This window comes from Canis lupus, chromosome 7 (assembly GCF_003254725.2).
Source record: "Canis lupus dingo isolate Sandy chromosome 7, ASM325472v2, whole genome shotgun sequence".
NCBI lineage: Eukaryota > Metazoa > Chordata > Mammalia > Carnivora > Canidae > Canis > Canis lupus.
Genome location: NC_064249.1, coordinates 36,067,070 through 36,085,168, shown reverse-complemented (window position 1 = coordinate 36,085,168; position 18,099 = coordinate 36,067,070). Strand labels below are relative to the sequence as shown.

The window sequence follows — 18,099 nt, the reverse complement described above, 5'->3', positions numbered from 1 at the left end:
CTGGCCCCCGCAGCTGCTCCATGACTACAGCTGAACTAAGCTCACCACATGGTCTCCATCCTATGCTCCAGCCTAAGGGCTGTGCCCACACATTCTCACATCCATGTGGGGTCTTAAAGGCAGTGCAGGTGGTGCTGCTCTCGGGTGGGGGTGGCGAAGCATTTATTATGACCCTCACCCTCCACCCCCACCCCCCACCCCAGGGGGTAAGACCCAGCAGCATCAGGATACAGCAGACAAGAGCGCTTCTTCCCTTGGTGTGCCAGCAGGCTCACAGTCCGGAATGAGAGAACTGAATCTGCAAACCTAAGAAGCTAGTGCTGGGAAACAGAGTCTGATTTTTACCATCATAGGTCTCAGCAAGAAAAAGTCTCTGACTGGCGACAGCTGGTGCAGTGCTCCATTAAAGAATCCACCAAATATTTCATTGTTGCTGGTAAAGGATCTCAGCTCCAACTGGACAGTATTTCTAGCTGAGTAGTTGGCTGTAGCAGACGGAGAGGACAGGAAATGAATTCGAAAGGAATTTCGCCTCCAGCACTAAGTGCTACTATCATGGTTCTATTTCTGGTGTTTCTCTGGGAAGTCAAGTACTCAAATTCAAAGCCAGAATTGAGAGCTCAGTGTTGTGGACTACACCTTTCCCAAATTCCTATGTTGAGATGCTAATCCCCAGGAAATGGTATTAGGAGGCAGGGCCTCTGGGGTAATGAGGCCATGAGGGTGGAGCTCTCTCAATGGGATGAGTGCCCTTTTAAGAAGGGCTGAGAGTGCTTTCTCTCCCTCTCTCTTCTCCCATGTATGGTATAAGATGACCACTGCGTGCACGCCAGGAAGAGGGTTCTCACCAGACACCTGATATGCCAACACCCCAGCCTTGGCCTTCTCAGTCTCCAGAACTGGGAGAAATAAGTTTTCCTTTCAGCAACCCACTCTCTGGTATTTTTGTTTGTAGCCAAACAGGCTTGGATGGTATTACAGAACACAGCGAAGATGGACGCATAAAGCATCAGAATGAATGGGGAGTCAGAGGACTTTTCATTCAGCAACTATTTAACAATCAAAAGGAAATCATCGAAAGAAAAATCGTTTGCCCTTAAGAACGCAGCAGAAGGCTCTCCCCCCTTCGTAAGGATTTATTTCAGTTCAATGAAGCATTAGAAAGGAATTCAAGTGTTTTGTTATTTGAGTCACTCAGGACATAGGAATAGCATTTCCTACTCAGAGGCACAAAGGAAAACTTTCTAATTAACTCAGTAGTTTGGACTCATCATTTTTTTACAAAACATTACTATCAATGCCATTTTAATGGGACAATTATAGCAAATCATGATTAACTTTCCTGGCAGCCATTAGCAAGAGAAAGACATAGAAAGATAAGATGCGAGAGATGTTAGCTTGAAATATACCTACTATTCCCATTCTCTTGATATCAGTAATTGTGCTAAGCCCAAGCAAAATGTGGGTTTTGGACTAAGAATGATCAAAAGCCCTATTCTGGCATTATCATCCATCTTATTGCCCTTTGGTTAATTGAGAACGTGGCATTTATTCCAGAGAGAATTCCCTCATTTTATCTTGTGCTTTCATTCCATAAATCAGGATGCTAATGAGGATTACAGGTATTCTGGGAGGCCCCAAACCTATCTAATTATGGTCTAGGTTCCTACTCTTTAAGAAGTCCTCTCAGAGGGATCCCTGGGTGGCGCAGCGGTTTGGCGCCTGCCTTTGGCCCAGGGCGTGATCCTGGAGACCCGGGATCGAATCCCACGTCGGGCTCCCGGTGCATGGAGCCTGCTTCTGTCTCTGCCTCTCTCTCTCTCTCTCTCTCATTCTGTGACTATCATAAATAAATAAAAAAAAAAAAAAAAAAAAAAGAAGTCCTCTCAGAAAAATCACCTTCCTCTTTCTCCTTTTCTACCCTTGTATGTCCATATGTATGCACACACACTACCATCTCCATCATACCTTAAAAAAAAAAACCCCTCCAAAAAAAAGCTGGTAAAATTGAGGCTAAAAATCACAAATTGGGGAAAAGATTAATAATCCTTCATTTAAATTATGCCTTAAAATCTTTATGACCGATCATCTTCTTAAGTTAAAACTTCTCTCTTCTTCCACATAAATGGGTTAAGTTACTTCAGCTTGTTGGGCCTCGGTTTCCTAAGATTCCGGAGGAGAGGATCTGATGAGCCCGTCTTTGAGAAGCTTCCTTAGTGAGGAGTGTCAAGTGCACTTGCTGTCTGCCACGGTGCCAGCACAAGGCAGCATCTTCTCACAGAGAAGATGGAGTAAGTGAGGCAAGGACCGCTGGGGTCTTGTCATTCGGACGTTCTCGATGTTTCTGCCTCCTCTGCATGGCATTCATTATGCAGGATGGATCCCACACTGTGCCCAACACCCAGTCAGAACCTCCCAGGCACTAACCAAAATTATGTGGAAATGTTCAATGTGTCTTGAGTGTCCCTCATGGAAACTGGCACTGAAGGCATACAAAGATGGAAGGAACATGATTCTCTTCTCCCCAGAAGCTTACAATCTAGTGAGGGAAACCGAGAAGGCTATTTCACTTGGAATGTAAGGAACTGAAAGCTAGCTTGCCCACAGATATCTCTTCTGCAGCAAGCCGTGGAGATCAGGGTCTGGAGGACTTCACTTTCCTGGAGCTTGAACAGAGGGTTTCAGAAGTCCCCTGATCCACCTAAGACAGGCAGAAGTTCAGAGAACTGGAAAATGAGAAGCTCTATGAAGAAAATGGATGTAAAAATCTCCTCCCCTGTCTGTGCTCTGAACACTACAATAATGGACCAAGACATAAGAGGTTAACTCTGGGCTGCAGGACCCAACTATTCCTCCCTACGTCCGGAGAATCATTCATTGGCTTGCTCTTTATAGATATCCTGGGCAGAGAGAGCCCCAAATGGAGTATTTTATATATGGTAATGCACCCTCCTGTCTGAAATCAGATCTAATGAAGCTGAAATGTACTGCTTACCCTTCTAGATTTCCTTCTGATAACAAAGACAACAGAAAATCACCTCCATACAAGTTGATCAGCAGTTTTAAAGGCAGTCATACTATTTATGAAATGCAAAATGGCACCCCACTTTCTTTTTTTTTAAGATTTTATTTATTCATGAGACACACACACACAGAGAGAGAGAGAGAGAGAGAGAGAGAGAGAGAGAGAGAGAGGCAGAGACACAGGCAGAGGGAGAAGCAGGCTCCATGCAGGAAGCCCGATGTGGGACTCAATGCCGGGTCTCCAGGATCACTCCCTGGACTGAAGGCAACACTAAACCGCTGAGCTACCGGGGCTGCCTGGCACCCCACTTTCTTTACACGTGTTTTACAAGGACTCTTTCTGTCCAGTAGCCCTTAATGGAAAATATTTTCTAACACTACCCTCTTGTTTGCAAGTGTGAAAGCTGCTAAATTCAAGAGTGACATGGCAGGAGGTGTAGACAAAAGCACCCATGACTGAGGCCATTCAGATTGGCTCCAGAAACATCTCAGCCCTTGGTGAAGCCCTGGGTGTCTGGCATGGCACATGCTTCACCTGCCAACGGTGGGAAAGGCACTAGGACCGCGTGGAAACCTCTGCATGGGGTCAGGGGAGGACCCTCTCAGGGGAAAGAGTCCAAACTTTTTCAGAGCAAACCTCTTTGCTCTTCAAATGCAGACTGGAGGAGGGGTCAGAATAAGAAACAAGGAAGGACAGAAAACCAAACTCCAAGGACAGGAGCTTAGCCAACTCAAGCAAAACCAGCAGAACACAGAAAGGAATATCTGTAATTAGGGAGCAGAAGGTCACATGAGTTTACTCCCCAGAAGAGCTGACAACTTAATTTACAAAGCCATCAGGCCAGCCGTCCTGATAAATTATTTTGTACTATTTATGCAGTATTATTTATGCATTTCCCCTACTCCCGCCCCCCTTCCAGCACAGGGAAATAGCTCACGAGTCACTCTCCCCATCTGTAGCATTTAAGGATGGAGTAGTCACTGGTGAGTGAGTAGTAGAATCTGGAATCTTCCATCACATTTGAAACTCTTCATTTTATATATACTTGAATGTCAAAGGCTGGCTCAAGTCTTTCCCGTTCTCTCCAACAGAGCTTCAAGATGAGGAATGATGGAAATGATAATGAGGAATTTGACAATTTGCATACTATTTAAATAACCTGGACCTTGGCAGGCTGGAAGGCATAAAATTCTCCTCCATGTAACCTGGCATCACTTCCTGAATAAGGGACAGATACACCAGCCATTTCTACTTGTTGAATAAATAACAGCTACATTAGGATCTTTTAAAAATCTTATTTTAATCAAATTTTTCTGTCTTGTTTTTGTCTTGTAATCAGAATGTCAGTTGAACAAATCTTGGCTTCTTCTTCCGTACAGTGTCACAGGGTTTTAATACGGGCAGACCTCATTTCACTGTGCTTCACTTTACTGCACTGCACAAACATTGCATTTTTTGCAAATTGAAGATCTGTGTCCACGCTGTGTCCAGTAAATCTACTGGCTCCATTTCTCCAATAGCACCTGCTCACAGCCCGTCCATGTGTCACCTTTTGGTAATTCGCACAATATCTCAAACTTTCTTATATATTCATTATGGTGATCTGTGATCAATGATCTTTGTTATTATTGTAATTGGGGCACCACTAACTGTGCCCATATATGGCAGCGAACTAATCAATAAATATTGTTCTGACTGGGGCACTGACAGGCCATCCCCTTGTCTGTCTCCCTCTCTTCAGCTTCCCTATTCCCTGAGGCACAGTAATATTGAAATTAGGCCAATTAATAACCCTCCAATAGCCTCTAAGTGTTCAAGTGAAAGAGAAGAGTTGCATGTCTCTCACTTTAAATCAAAAGCTAGATGTGATGAAGCTGAGTGAGGAAGGCAGGTCGAAGCTGAAATAGGATGAAAGCTCTTACATCCAAGCAAGAGCCAAGCTGTGACACAAAGCTAAAATTCTTGAAGGAAATTACAACTGTTACTCCAGTGAACACATGAATGATAAGAAAGCAAAACAGCCTTACTGCTGATATGGAGAATGTTTCAGTGGTCTGGATAGAAGATCACACGGCCACAACATTCCCTTAGGCCAAAGCCAAACCCAGAGCAAGGCTCTGACTCTCGTCAATTCTATGAAGGCTCAGAGAGGTGAGGGAGCCGCAGAAGAAAAGTCTGAAGCTGGCAGAGGTTGGTTCGTGAGGTTTAAGGAAAGACATCGTCTCCATAGAAGTGGAAGGTGAAGTAGCAAGTGCTGCTGTAGAAGCTGCAGCAAGTTATCCCGAAGATCCAGCTAAGAGAATTTTTGAAGGCTGCCACACCAACCATGAGACTGCAATGTAGACCAAACAGCCTTACACTAGAAGAAGATGCCATCTAGAACTTTCATAGCCAGAAAGGAGCCAATGCCTGGCTTCAAACCTTCAAAGGACAGGCAGACTCTCTTGTTAGGGGCTAATGCAGCTGTGACTTTAGGTGGAAGCCAATGCTCATGGGCCATTCCAGAAATCCTAGAACCCTTAAGAATTATGTGAAATCTACTCTGCCTGCGCTCCAGAAATGGAACAAGACCTGGATGTGGCAACACATCTGTTTACAACATGGTTTACTGAAGATTGTAAGCCCACTGTTGAGACCTACTGGTCAGAAAAAAGATTTTTTCAAAACATTACTGCTCACTGACAATGAACCTGGTCACCCAAGAGCTCTGATGGAGATGGACAACGAGATTAGTGTGATTTCATGTCTGTGAGCACAACATCCATTCTAAGCCCTTGGATCATGAAGTAATTTCCACTTTTCAAGTCTTATTTTTGAAGAAATACATTTCATTAAACTATAGCTGCCATAGATTGTGATTCCTCTGATGCATCTGGGCAAAGTAAATCAAAAATCTTTTGGAAAGTATTCACTGTTCTATTCCATTTACTCTAGATGCCATTGGGAACACTTGCGATCCATGGGAAGACGTCAAAATATCAACATTCACAGGGGTATAGAGGACACTGATTGCAAGTCTCAGGGATGACTGAGGGGTTCAAGACTTCAGGGAAGGAAGTCACTACAGTTGTGGTGGAAAGAGCAGAGAACTAGAATTAGAAGTAGAGTCTCAGGATGGGACTGGCTGGCCACAATCTCATGATAAAACGTGAACGGTTCTGATGAGCAAAGAAAGTGGTTTCTTGAGATGGAATGTACTTCTGCTGAAGGTGCTGTGAAGCTCCTTGAAATGACAATGAAGGATTTAGAATATTCCATAAACTGAGTTGATAAAGCAGCAGTAGGGTTTGAGAGGACAGGCTCCAATTCTGGAAGAAGTCCAATCTGGATCTGATGCTATCATACGGCATCACATGCTACAGAGAAATCCTTCATGAAAGGAAGAGTCCATCGATGAGGCAAACTTCACTGTTGTCTTATTTTAAGAAGTTGCCACGGCCACCTGAAACTTCAGCGCCCACCACCCTGATCAGTTAGCAGCCACCAACACGGAGGCAAGACCCTCCAGCAGCAAGCATTTATGACTTGCCGACAGCTCAGATGGTTAGCATTTTTAAGCAATAAAGTATTTTTAAATTAAGGTATGTATATATTTTTTTTTACACATAACTGCACACCTAATAGACTACAATATGGTGTAAACATAACTTTTATATGTTCTGGGAAACCAAAAAATTCATTTGGTTAACTTTATCATGATCTTCTATCTACTGCAATGGTCTGGAACTGAACCTGCAAAATCTCTAAGGTGTGCCTGTAATAGAATGACTTCGACCACAAAAAGATTTACAAATCTATAATGGAAAAATAGTCTCCGCTAAGAGGCTCACATGGATTTCTCTTTTTTCTTTCTATGATTTGAGCTTACACATCAAACAAGCGAGAGTTTAGAATGAAGCTAAATCTAAACCACATAGGACCTGGTGGTGACACTGGCCAAGTAGTGTGTGTGTGTGTGTGTGTGTGTGTGTGTGTGTGTGTGTATGAGAGACAGAGAGAGAGAGAGAGAGCGAGAGAGAGAGCACATATCTTTTAATAGAGGTCAAAATATGCTGCTACTTGGTTTGAAAAATGGTGCTGAATAAAATACAGATGGCTTAAAATCAAGGAATGAAAAGAACAAACAGCTTATCCAGCCAGACAAGCATGTCTATTTAAACAAAAATGTGAGGACTCCATCAAGTTGCCTGCCTCTGGGCTGCACTGCCCAAAGATGGGAATCTCTGGGAATCTTGGGGAAGCACGTGAGAAATGCACAGATGGGTGTGCAAACAGTGATAGGGAGCTACCACATGGACTCCACGTGGCCCTCCCACGCAGACTAGCCTTAGCAGGGCCCCCCAGCAACAGGAAACAGCACTGACATCACAGGAGTTGTGGCTGAGGCTGCATTTTCAGGGGAGCCTCGAGTCCACAGAGATCAGGATACACGCCCCCCCTTCCTTTACGGGGGTGTGCCCAGAGCAGCCAACCTGCTCCCATGCTCTGTGCCCCACTGGGGCACCTACTACGGTACCTGGGACATAGGACCTCTAGATATTCGCCGAGTGAATCGAGGGTGACAAGCCCTCCCCAACCTGTCACAGCTTAATTTTCCATCACTCTTCTTTTTGTTTGCTCCATCCAAGTTTGTGTGATCTTTCCATATTCTATAGAGTCTGTTCTCTTGCTGCTAGCACTTGCCTCTAAGAGTTTTCTTATATTCCCACAACACGATTGGGGGAACACAGGCTGAGTGCTTCTCATTCCACGCCTTGGAGGCATTCCTGGAGCTTATATAGGAAAAAAGGCTCCTTTCCTCCTTCATGCTTCATGGATTTCCCTTCAGGGATTCTTCTGGGAAGAGGAGAATTAGCCAATGTACTGGTGGACTCCCAGCATCACCGATGTGACTGTCACTATTACAGTCTCGCCTTCAAAAGTGCTACACACGGAGGCGTGGTGGCAGAGCCACACGCGCAGTGAGTTAAACAGATAACGTGATTTGCTCTAGAAGCTTGTAATCCAAGACAAAGAGCTCTGACATTAAGCTGTGACAACTAACAAATGAACCTTAAACATGGATGTTAATTAATTGTGCAAACAAATTTTACGAAGAGCGTTTACTGAGTGAGGAGAAGGAGCCATTGTCAAATAGATTAGAGGTATCATTTACATATAAGCTAAATCAATGAAATATAAATGGGGACTAAGCTGCTTTCATCCATTAATCATTTTTATCTATTCATTAAGAATGTCTCTACAAGACCACTTAGTATAGTTTTATGTTACTTGAAGTTATTTTAAGTCTGTAATTCTGACTTTTCCTTAAATCAGATTGTCCTTATTTTGGTAAAAATTGGTGAGATTTCTTTCTTCTTCTTCTTCTTCTTCTTCTTCTTCTTCTTCTTCTTCTTCTTCTTCTTCTTCTCCTTCTCCTTCTCCTTCTCCTTCTCCTTCTTCTTCTTCTTTAGAGAGAGAGAGGGAGAGTGCGAGAGTGCAGCGGGGAGAAGGGAGGGTCTGGTTCCACGCCCAGTGCACAGCCCAACATGGGGCTTGATCTCATAACCCCTGAGATCAAGACCTGAGCCGAAATCAAGAGTCAGATGCTTAACCAACCAAGCCACCCAGGCACCCCATAATGGTGTGATTTCTAAGACTGACTGGAATGATGCACAAAGTTGTAAGTGTGTAAGGACTACCTTGTCGGTCCGTGACTGCAAGCCTAATGCCCAGCACCGTGCCTGACATATAACAGGTGCTCAACAAATATTTGCAGGGTGCCCATCTCAACACAATGTTGAGGTGTTTCCCATGTTGTGTGTATGCCGTATTTCAGCTCCAAGTACATTGAAGTTACCGCAAATTCTTCCATCACCATGGCCTCCCAAAAAGCTTTTGCCTCAAGCAGTGCTCAGTGGCCACAGTGACTCTGGGTAGAGGGTCAGGGGAGCTGCTGGCACCAGCAGGGAGCATGACGGAGAGCCTGCCATCTCCCTGTGTGTCTGCTCTTGGCTGCTCCACCTGTCCTCCTTCCCATCTGTGACTCTGCAAAGGGAAGCAGGTCCTCCTCGACTGGATGAAGACAATTGGATCCCATGGTTATTTTGCTACCACTGCGGCCCCATCACATTCTTGTCTCCACCCCCAAATTTTAAAGGTCATGTATACCTAGTGGCAGCTCAGTGAGACAAAAAATAAAATGGCTTCATGCTCCTGACTTCTGGGCTTGACTTGGTAGGCATGGGAAGATCTCTTACCCCCTGGGGGCCTCAGTTACCTTGTTCACTAAGTGAGAAGGTTGCTCTAAATAAGCCCATCAGCCTCTTCCACACCTGTGAAAACCTCCCAGGTCTCCTGAGGAAGTCCTGGGGTGGCCAAGGCACAAGAGGTCAGAGTTGAGCTGGGCTTGTGCCCCACCCCCCACCTCAGGTGTCCATAATTAAGTTGCTTCCAGACATTCCATCAAGCTTCCCTACTTCCAACATACAGATTTATAAATAGCACCAGTTATGTTCTAGGTTAAACTCCACTGTATTTCTTAGAGATGTTAGAATGTAAGTTCCGCATCAGAGCTACACTGATGGGAATGAATCTTTCCAAATGGATAAGGACTGCAACTCCTCACTGCAGGGAGGCATCAGGGGGTGGGAGAGAAGGAGTCTGGGAAATGATCCCCCACCGAGGTCGGGCAGCTGGGTGCCCCAGTGGAGCAGACACTCCTCACACAGAAGGCGGCAGGATGGGAGTCCCTACCAGCCTTGTTTCATTCATACACATGGTACCAAGAAGTCTACGATTACTGCTTCCTTCTCAAGTCCCTCCCTCCCACAGTCACTTCCTCCCACCAATGCCCCCACCACCACGCTTGGTCACAGCAGTCATACCCCTGTCACCTTCTGGGACACCCAATCTGAGGACCTCATCCATGACACGCTTCCTCACACACACTCAGGGCTTCCTGCCAGTCCTGGCCAGGGAATGTTCCCCAGCACCCTTTGCTCTCCCATTCAAAGAAGCATAAGGGACAAACCAAGAGAGACTCCTAACTCTGAGAAACACACAAAGGGCTACAGAAGGGGAGGGAGTGGGGGATGCGGTAACTGGGTGATGGGCATTAAGAATGGCACATGATGAGATGAGCACTGGGTGTTAGACTATATGTTGGCAAACCGAATTCAAATAAAATATTTTTTAAAAAAGGAGAAAAATTAATAAGCAACTTTAACGTAATTCAGTGGTTGAGCATGTACCTTTGGCTCAGAGCATGATCCTGGGGTCCCAGGATTGAGTCCCACATTGGGCTCCCCACAGGGAGCCTGTTTCTCCCTCTGCCTATGCTTCTGCCCTCTCTGTGTGTCTCTCATGAATCAATAAGTAAAATCTTTAAAAAAAAAAAAAGTATCTATTTGAAAAAATAATAAAAAATAAGCATGTTTGCAAGCTTTCATTTTCTAATGATTATCATCTTGTTTGTGGTTATACCTGCTCTCATACCTTGCTTATCTTATTTTTTCTATAATTTTTTTAAGGTTTTATTTATTGATTCATGAGACACACACACACACACACACATACACACACACACACACAGAGGCAGAGACATAGGCAGAGGGAGAAGCAGGTTCTATGCAGGGAGCCCGATATGGGACTCGATCCTGGGACTCCAGGACCACACCCTGGGCCAAAGGCAGGTGCTAAACCGCTGAGCCACTCAGGCATCCCGCTTATCTTATTTTTAATTCTACTTACATGTGTAGATTAATATCTGGTCTGCTTAAATCTGTTACTAGTGCCCTCCAAACTATTTTGATGCAAGTGCTGGCTCATCCTCCTAGCTGGTAACACGGTTAGTTCAGTCCCTTGGTGACCTGATGTCCTTGTCTCAGAACTGCAGGGAGGTGGGTTAGGGATGGTGCAGGAGAAGACAGGACGACCGAGGCTTGAGGCCCAGGCCTGCCTGAAGATGGATCTACATTGACTCTCTTAGGAACCACAGATAGGCCACTGTTCTATGTGCAGGGAGACAGTTGCTTATGTTGTTCATCTTGAGGTATCCTGGATAGGTTATTCTGGGGTATCTGAGTAGGCTAGGTTGCCTAATAATCTCATGTCTTCAAAGTGATAACATTTAATATTTGTTCACATTTATTCAGAGGAGAAGCTGGATGTCGCTCAGAGCGTGAGACAAGGAGCTTACAATGCTAACTCCACTTCATCCAGGACGGTTCAGCTCTGGTACTAAAGTCCCAAACTCCTTAGCAAAACAAAAATCCATGTATACACTTTAAGAAAAGGCTCAGATGGTAAATTTTCTGTTACACGTATCTTAGCACAATTAAAAAGAAAGGAAAAGATGTTAACGCCCTGTAGTTACTTATGCCTGCCCTCCCCGAAAGGCAGCATGCCGACCACCCGTTACTGCCTCAGTGAGTGTCCCCTCAGCGGCTCCCTTCATGAGTCCTTCCCTAGAGAGGGATCCTGATCCAGAGGGTCTTCCCCATGTCCTTCCTGGCTGGTGAGGCCAGGGCAGCCCTCCTGCCTTGTTCCCTGCTTTCCTTTGGGGATGGGAAAACCATCAGCTAACAGCTACCTACCCTGCCACATGCCGGAACATTCCAAGACTGGATACTCTCCATTGGAGTAAGCAATGCTCTGCCCAACATGATCTTAAAGTTTAAATGCCATTGGGAAGGGTAACATAGCATGATACTTTCCCAATGGGGTGGTGAAACTGGGGGCATGGGGCAGAGACTATGGGAGGAAGCAGAGAAACGGAGAAGATGGAGTGGAGAGCCCCAAACTCCAGAAGGACTCTGAGTTACAGGGAGACTAGAAACCTGGGACAGCCAAGTCTGAGGGTCAAGGGGAAAGGGAATCGGTGACAGGAAGAGCTGGGTCCTCATAGTGGACCAGCTGCCCCCCTCAGCCCAACCTGCAACTTTCCAGAAAGAACCCCGGACAGATCACATCAAGTCGGCAAGGCACTGGCGAGGTGGTGTGCCCCATCCTACTTCCGAAGAAAATAAAGAGACACAACAGCCACCTTTCTGGAGCTAAATGTTTTTATACGTCTCAGCTTATTTCCTGAGTGGAGAGCTAGAGCCGCAGTGACTTCACCCAGATACCATGTCAGCGCAGAGTTTGGGAGTGACCCTGAAAACAAAGTTACCCCAAACCCAACTGAGCCGCATCTCCTAATAACATTGGCCTGTTGGCCAGCCTCTGCCTACTGTCTTTTCTGTCTTTGGGTCTTGTCTTCAAATGGTTACAGTTCTGTCAAACAGCACACAGCTGTTTTTACCTGCCCAAACCCAATCACATCTCCAATCATCTGAATGCCTTCATTTTCTATGCAATGCATGTAACTAAAGAAAGGTTGAGAGTCTTTCCGAGTGAATTTAACCTTCGTCTCCTGTCGTTCTCGCTGTCACCCTCTGGTTTTAACAACCAAACTGGGCTCCCGCTTCCCTTCTTTCCCCTCGATTCCGTCTCCAACGGCAGAGCACCTACCTTGCCCAGGCCTGGTGTGTCCTTCACCTTGTTGACGGCCCGCAGCAGACAGGGAGGAGCCGGGGGAGGGCAGGTCTGCAGAATGCCGCTGAAGCTGGTGGCAAAGAGCGGGGGCTCGGCCGCACAAGAGGTGGAAGGTCGATGCTTCTTCTTCTTCGAAGACAGATTTAACTTCTGGGCAGCTCTGGAAGGAAAAATGCAGAAAAGCGACAATAAGGAGCAGGTGTGGTCCAATGTTCGATCAGATATGCCAGAGTCATATTCTCTTCTTTCTCTCCAAGAACCCCCAGTTCAGGGAGCCTAGGTTGCTCAGTGGTTGAGCGTTTGCCTTCAGCTCAGGTCATGATCCCGGGGTTCTGGGATTGAGTCCCACATTGGACTCCCTTCAGGGAGCCTGCTTCTCCTTCTACCTATGTCTCTCATGAATGAATGAATGAATGAATGAATGAATGAATGAATGAATGAATAAATAAATAAATAAATAAATAAACAAACCCCCAGTTCTTACCGAATCCTGCTCATCCTCCGGGTGCTCAGCAGTAGCACCTAGTAGCCACCCAATCACTTATACAGAAGGGGAAAAAAAGCCACACAATTGCATGATTCCGCAATCACAATTTCTAAAGACTTGTTTGAGATCCACACTTAGTTTGAGCGTGGATATGGCTGGTCGTCTTTGGGGATAAACAGCACCTATGAGGTTAATCATCCTATAACTTCTCTGGTATGAACTCAAGTGTGAGAGACCCTATGAGTTATTTAGAAATTCAAACACCTTGTAAAATCCCAGCCAGCCTGATGAAGAACTGAGTGGTGACCAATCAAGGCACACTATGTGTGTGGTTGTGCAAGAAAAACACATGGCCCTGTACAGCAGGGAAACATAAATCAACCTCGTTTTTGAAACATAACACCAAATTAGAAAAAAGTCCAGCCAGGGTGTATGGTGCTGAGACTATGGGCTGCTGTGTAGAAAACAGGCTCTCTCTCTGTGCAGGGTGGTCTTTTGATACAAAGTGCAATTCATGGGGTCACCTGGGGGGCTCAGTTGGTTAAGAAGTGTCTGCCTTTGGCTTAGGTCATGATCTCAGGGTCCTGGGATCAAGCCCCATATTGGGATCCCTGCTCAGCAGAGAGTTTGGTGGTTCTCCCTCTGCCCCTGCTCATGCTCTCTCTGTCTCTCAAATAAATAAATAAAATCTTTAAAAAGATGCAATTCATGGGCAAGCACCAGAGCCAACAAAGGTGGCACGGAGCAGATGGGGAAAGGCAGGAGGGAGGTTGCTGGTATCATTAATAATGTCAGTTGTTCACATCATGTCTTCTACTGTACAAATGTTCTGCAACACTTACAACACCATGTTCCTAACTATAGTGGTGGCGGCGGGTGGGGTGAGGTGGGGGGAAAAATCAGGGCAAGGGGCCACGAGGCAAAGGCATTGCTGAGACTGATACATTCACCTCTGGATTAATTCTTGGCATTTTCACAGTACACTTGTGTTGGACAAATTCCAATTGCCTATTTGAATGGTATTAAACGTCTGTGCTGCTGTTTAAGATTCTATTTATTCATTCATGAGAGACACAGAGAGAGAGACAGAGACACAGGCAGAGAGAGAAGCAGACTCCTCATGGGGAGCCTGATGTGGAACTCGATCCCAGGACTCCAGGATCACGACCTGACCCAAAGGCAGATAGATGCTTAACCACTGAGCCCCCCAGGTGCCCCTGAGCTTCTATTTAAAACGACCAGACTACCATGAACAGCTCAAAACCTCCTGATCCATCCATGTCAGTTACATGACGGGTCACCAGGGAAGCAGGTCAAGAAGGCAGAGTCAGGGCAGCCCCGGTGGCACAGCGGTTTAGCGCCGCCTGCAGCCCAGGGCGTGATCCTGGAGACCCTGGATCGAGTCCCACATCAGGCTCTCTGCATGGAGCCTGCTTCTCCCTCTGCCTGTGTCTCTGCCTCTCTCTCTCTGCATCATTATGAATAAATAAAGAAAATCTTAAAAAAAAAAAAAAGAAGGCAGAGTCAGCATTGTTTGTACCTCTTCCTGCCCCCAATCTTACAGATCTGGAATAGTTAGTTTAAATTATGTGGCCATAATTATCATCCTCTGACAAATCTCTTGAGCTATGGAATGGCCATTGTGCAAATACAGCAAATGGAATGGCAGCTTCGAAGCTTGTATTTTCTTAGCTGTAAACCTGAAAATCTTTTTCCTGAGAGTGAAATATGGAGGAATGGGACACATGATGAACAAGAGGATGAAGGGTACCCAGGGTCCCAATGCCATGTGCCATGCTTAGGGAGTGCTACAGTCACTGTGCTGTGCCACAACAGACAATGAAGGGTATCGGTTTTCCACAATGTTTTCTTCTTCCAACCAGCAAAACAAAAACACTAGGACTAAACTTTTTTTCATGATCTCATTGCCACTCTTCCTGATGCTTTCCTTCTAAAATGAAAGGCATAAGGAGGTTGTTCAATAACTGGTCCGGTGCATCTCTTGACAGTTTTTCATTGCTTCTTGAGATACCACCACCCGCACCCCCGAAGAACAGGGGCTCATGCAGGGGTGTGTACTGCACTGCATCCTGACACCCATGTGTCTGCCCCGGGACCCCTTGCTGCAAAGCCAGGCTGTGTAGATGCAGGACAGTTGGAGAGATGGGGGGATGAGGATCTGCTGGTAACAGGTGGTGTTCACTCATTCACATTTGGATTCTTTCATGAGATGGCAACAGGACCTGGAGTTGCGGCGTGTGGTTCCCACCCCCTACCAGCTGGGGTTCCCAGTGCAAATGTGGAGAGACAGGGGAAAGACACCAAAAGACAGCTTAGAAAAGGCAGTGGCCTGCTGGCTTCTTCCTTTTTCTTATCTCTACAGTGTGTGCCCACCTGCACCCCACACAGAGACCCCACAGAGGAGGAGAGTGAGGATCCTGGAAGTTAAAGCATATGCAAAGCACTCCCAAGGATATCACCCTGGGGTTCCTCTCTCTCTCCTACAATGCCAAATTTTCACTCTGGAAAACACTGGATCATTCCCAGCAGCATACAAGTGTGCTGCTGTTTAAAGGAAATCTTTTTGTTGTTGTTTTTTGTTTGTTTGTTTTTGTTTAAAGGAAATCTTAAAAGAAAACACAAATCCTCTTCTTGACTCTTTCTGCAGCCAGCTCCCATTCTGTTTCCTCACTCATCTTTGCACAAATCTCATGGCAAGGCTGTCTAAACTTGTTTTCTCTGGTTCCTCTCCTTCCCTGGCCTTGGAGTTCATTCCAGACGAGGGTCCGACCCACAGCTGCCAATGACCTGCATGACCTAGCTCAGCGATGTGATTCCCGGCCCCATCTTTACTGACCCATCAGAGCACTGATTATACCCTTAGCTTTCATGCACTTTCTTCCTGAGGCTTCCAGGACATTTGTGGTCATGCCCTTGTGATTCTCTTCACTGGTTTCTTCTCTTCCTCCCACCCTCTCAGCAGTGGGGTGCCTCAGGGTTCAGTCCTTCGTCCTCTTCATGTCTACACTCAGTCTCTGGCTGTTATCTTCCAGGAGCATCATTTAAATAACATTACAATGCCCATGACCCCTAAATTTTTATTTCAAGCTTAGACCTCTCCCTAGACCTCTGTATTTATTTATTTATCCAATTACCCCCTCCATAACAATTCCACCTGCATATCTAATCCATGTCTCAAACTTAGACACTAAATTCTTGATCTTTTCCTGAAAAGCTGTGTCCCCTCAGCCTTCCCTCTTCTAGAAAATGATAGTTCCATCCATGCAATGGCCTCGACATCTCTGACTCCTCTTGCTTTCACTTTTCAGAGCCAATCCATCAGGAAATCATATTGGCTATAAGTCCAGAACATGTCTGTGATCCACTGCATCTCACCGCCATTACTGTCACTATCTCTGTCTTAGTCACTAACTCCTCTTGCCTGGGTTTCTAGAATAGTCTCCTAACTCGTCTCCCTTCCTCTCTTGCCCCTCTGCCCCCACCCCAACTGCCCAGGCTGCTTTCCACACCGTTATCAGAGCGGTTCTTTTAAAATATAACTGCTAGGAGGAAGACATAGACATGGCCAACAAGCACATGAGAAAATGCTCCGCATCACTTGCCATCAGGGAAATACAAATCAAAACCACAATGAGATACCACCTCACATCAGTGAGAATGGGGAAAATTAACAAGACAGGAAACAACAAATGTTGGAGAGGATGTGGAGAAAGGGGAACCCTCCTGCACTGTTGGTAGGAATGTGAACTGGTGCAGCCACTCTGGAAAACTGTGTGGAGGTTCCTCAAAGAGTTAAAAATTGCTGCCCTACAACCCAGCAATTGCACTGTTGGGGATTTACCCCAAAGATACAGATGCAGTGAAACGCCAGGACACCTGCACCCCGATGTTTATAGCAGCAATGTCCACAATAGCCAAACTGTGGAAGGAACCTCGGTGTCCATCGAAAGATAAATGGATAAAGAAGATGTGGTCTACGTATACAATGGAATATTACTCAGTCATTAGAAAACACAACCATCCACCATTTGCTTCGACGTGGATGGAACTGGAGGGTATTATGCTGAGTGAAATAAGTCAATCAGAGAAGGACAAACATTATATGGTCTCATTCATTTGGGGAATATAAAAAATAGTGACAGGGAATAAAGGAGAAAGGAGAAAAAATGAGTGGGAAATATCAGAAAGGGAAACAGAACATGAGAGACTCCTAACTCTGGGAAATGAACTAGGGGTGGGGGAAGGGGAGGTGGGTGGGGGATGGGGGTGACTGGGTGACAGGCATTGAGAGGGGGTAGATAGAATGAGCACTGGGTGTTATTCTATATGTTGGCAAATTGAACACCAATAAAAATAAATTTACATACAAAAAAAGCCCAAAACCACAGTGAGATACTTCATATCCATTAGGATGGCTATTATCAAAAGAAGAAGAAGAAAGAGGAGGAGGGTAGGGAGAAGGAGGAGACAGAGAAAGAAAAGAAAAACAACAAACAGTGTGGCAATTCCTCAAAAAATTAAATAATAATTGTCATAAGATTAAGCAATTCCATATCTAGGGATATACCCAAAGGAACTGCAAGCAAGGACTTGAAGAGAATTATACACCGATGTTCATAGCAGTATTACTCACAATAGCCAGAAGGTGGAAACAACCCGACATCAGTGGATGAATGGATAAATAAAATATGGTCTATTCATACAGTGAAATATTATTTGGCCTTTAAAAGGAATAAAATTCTAAATACCTGCTACAACATGGATGAATCTTGAAAATATTATGCTAAGTGAAATAAAACAGATACAATAGGACTAGTAATGCATGATTCCACTTCCATGAGGTACCTAGAGTAGGCAAATTCATAGACACAAAGTAGCATATTGGTTTTCAGGGGCTGTGCAGAGAAGATAGTGGGGAGTTCATGTTTAAGGAGCACAAGAGTTCCAGTTCCAGATGATGAACTCGTCCTGAAGATGAAGAGTAGTGATGGTGATGCAACAATATAAGTGGACTTAATGTCACCGAATTGTATCCCTGAAAGTGGTTAAA

The 18,099-nt window shown here is 45.3% G+C and overlaps 1 protein-coding gene across 1 annotated transcript in view; it reads right to left on the bottom strand.

Moving 5' to 3' along the window:
- Positions 1 to 18,099, bottom strand: part of KIF26B (kinesin family member 26B) — a 441,618-nt gene that overhangs the window by 122,970 nt on the left and 300,549 nt on the right. The window contains 1 exon segment of the mRNA XM_049112437.1: positions 12,518 to 12,701. Coding sequence (XP_048968394.1) covers positions 12,518 to 12,701 — 184 coding nt within the window.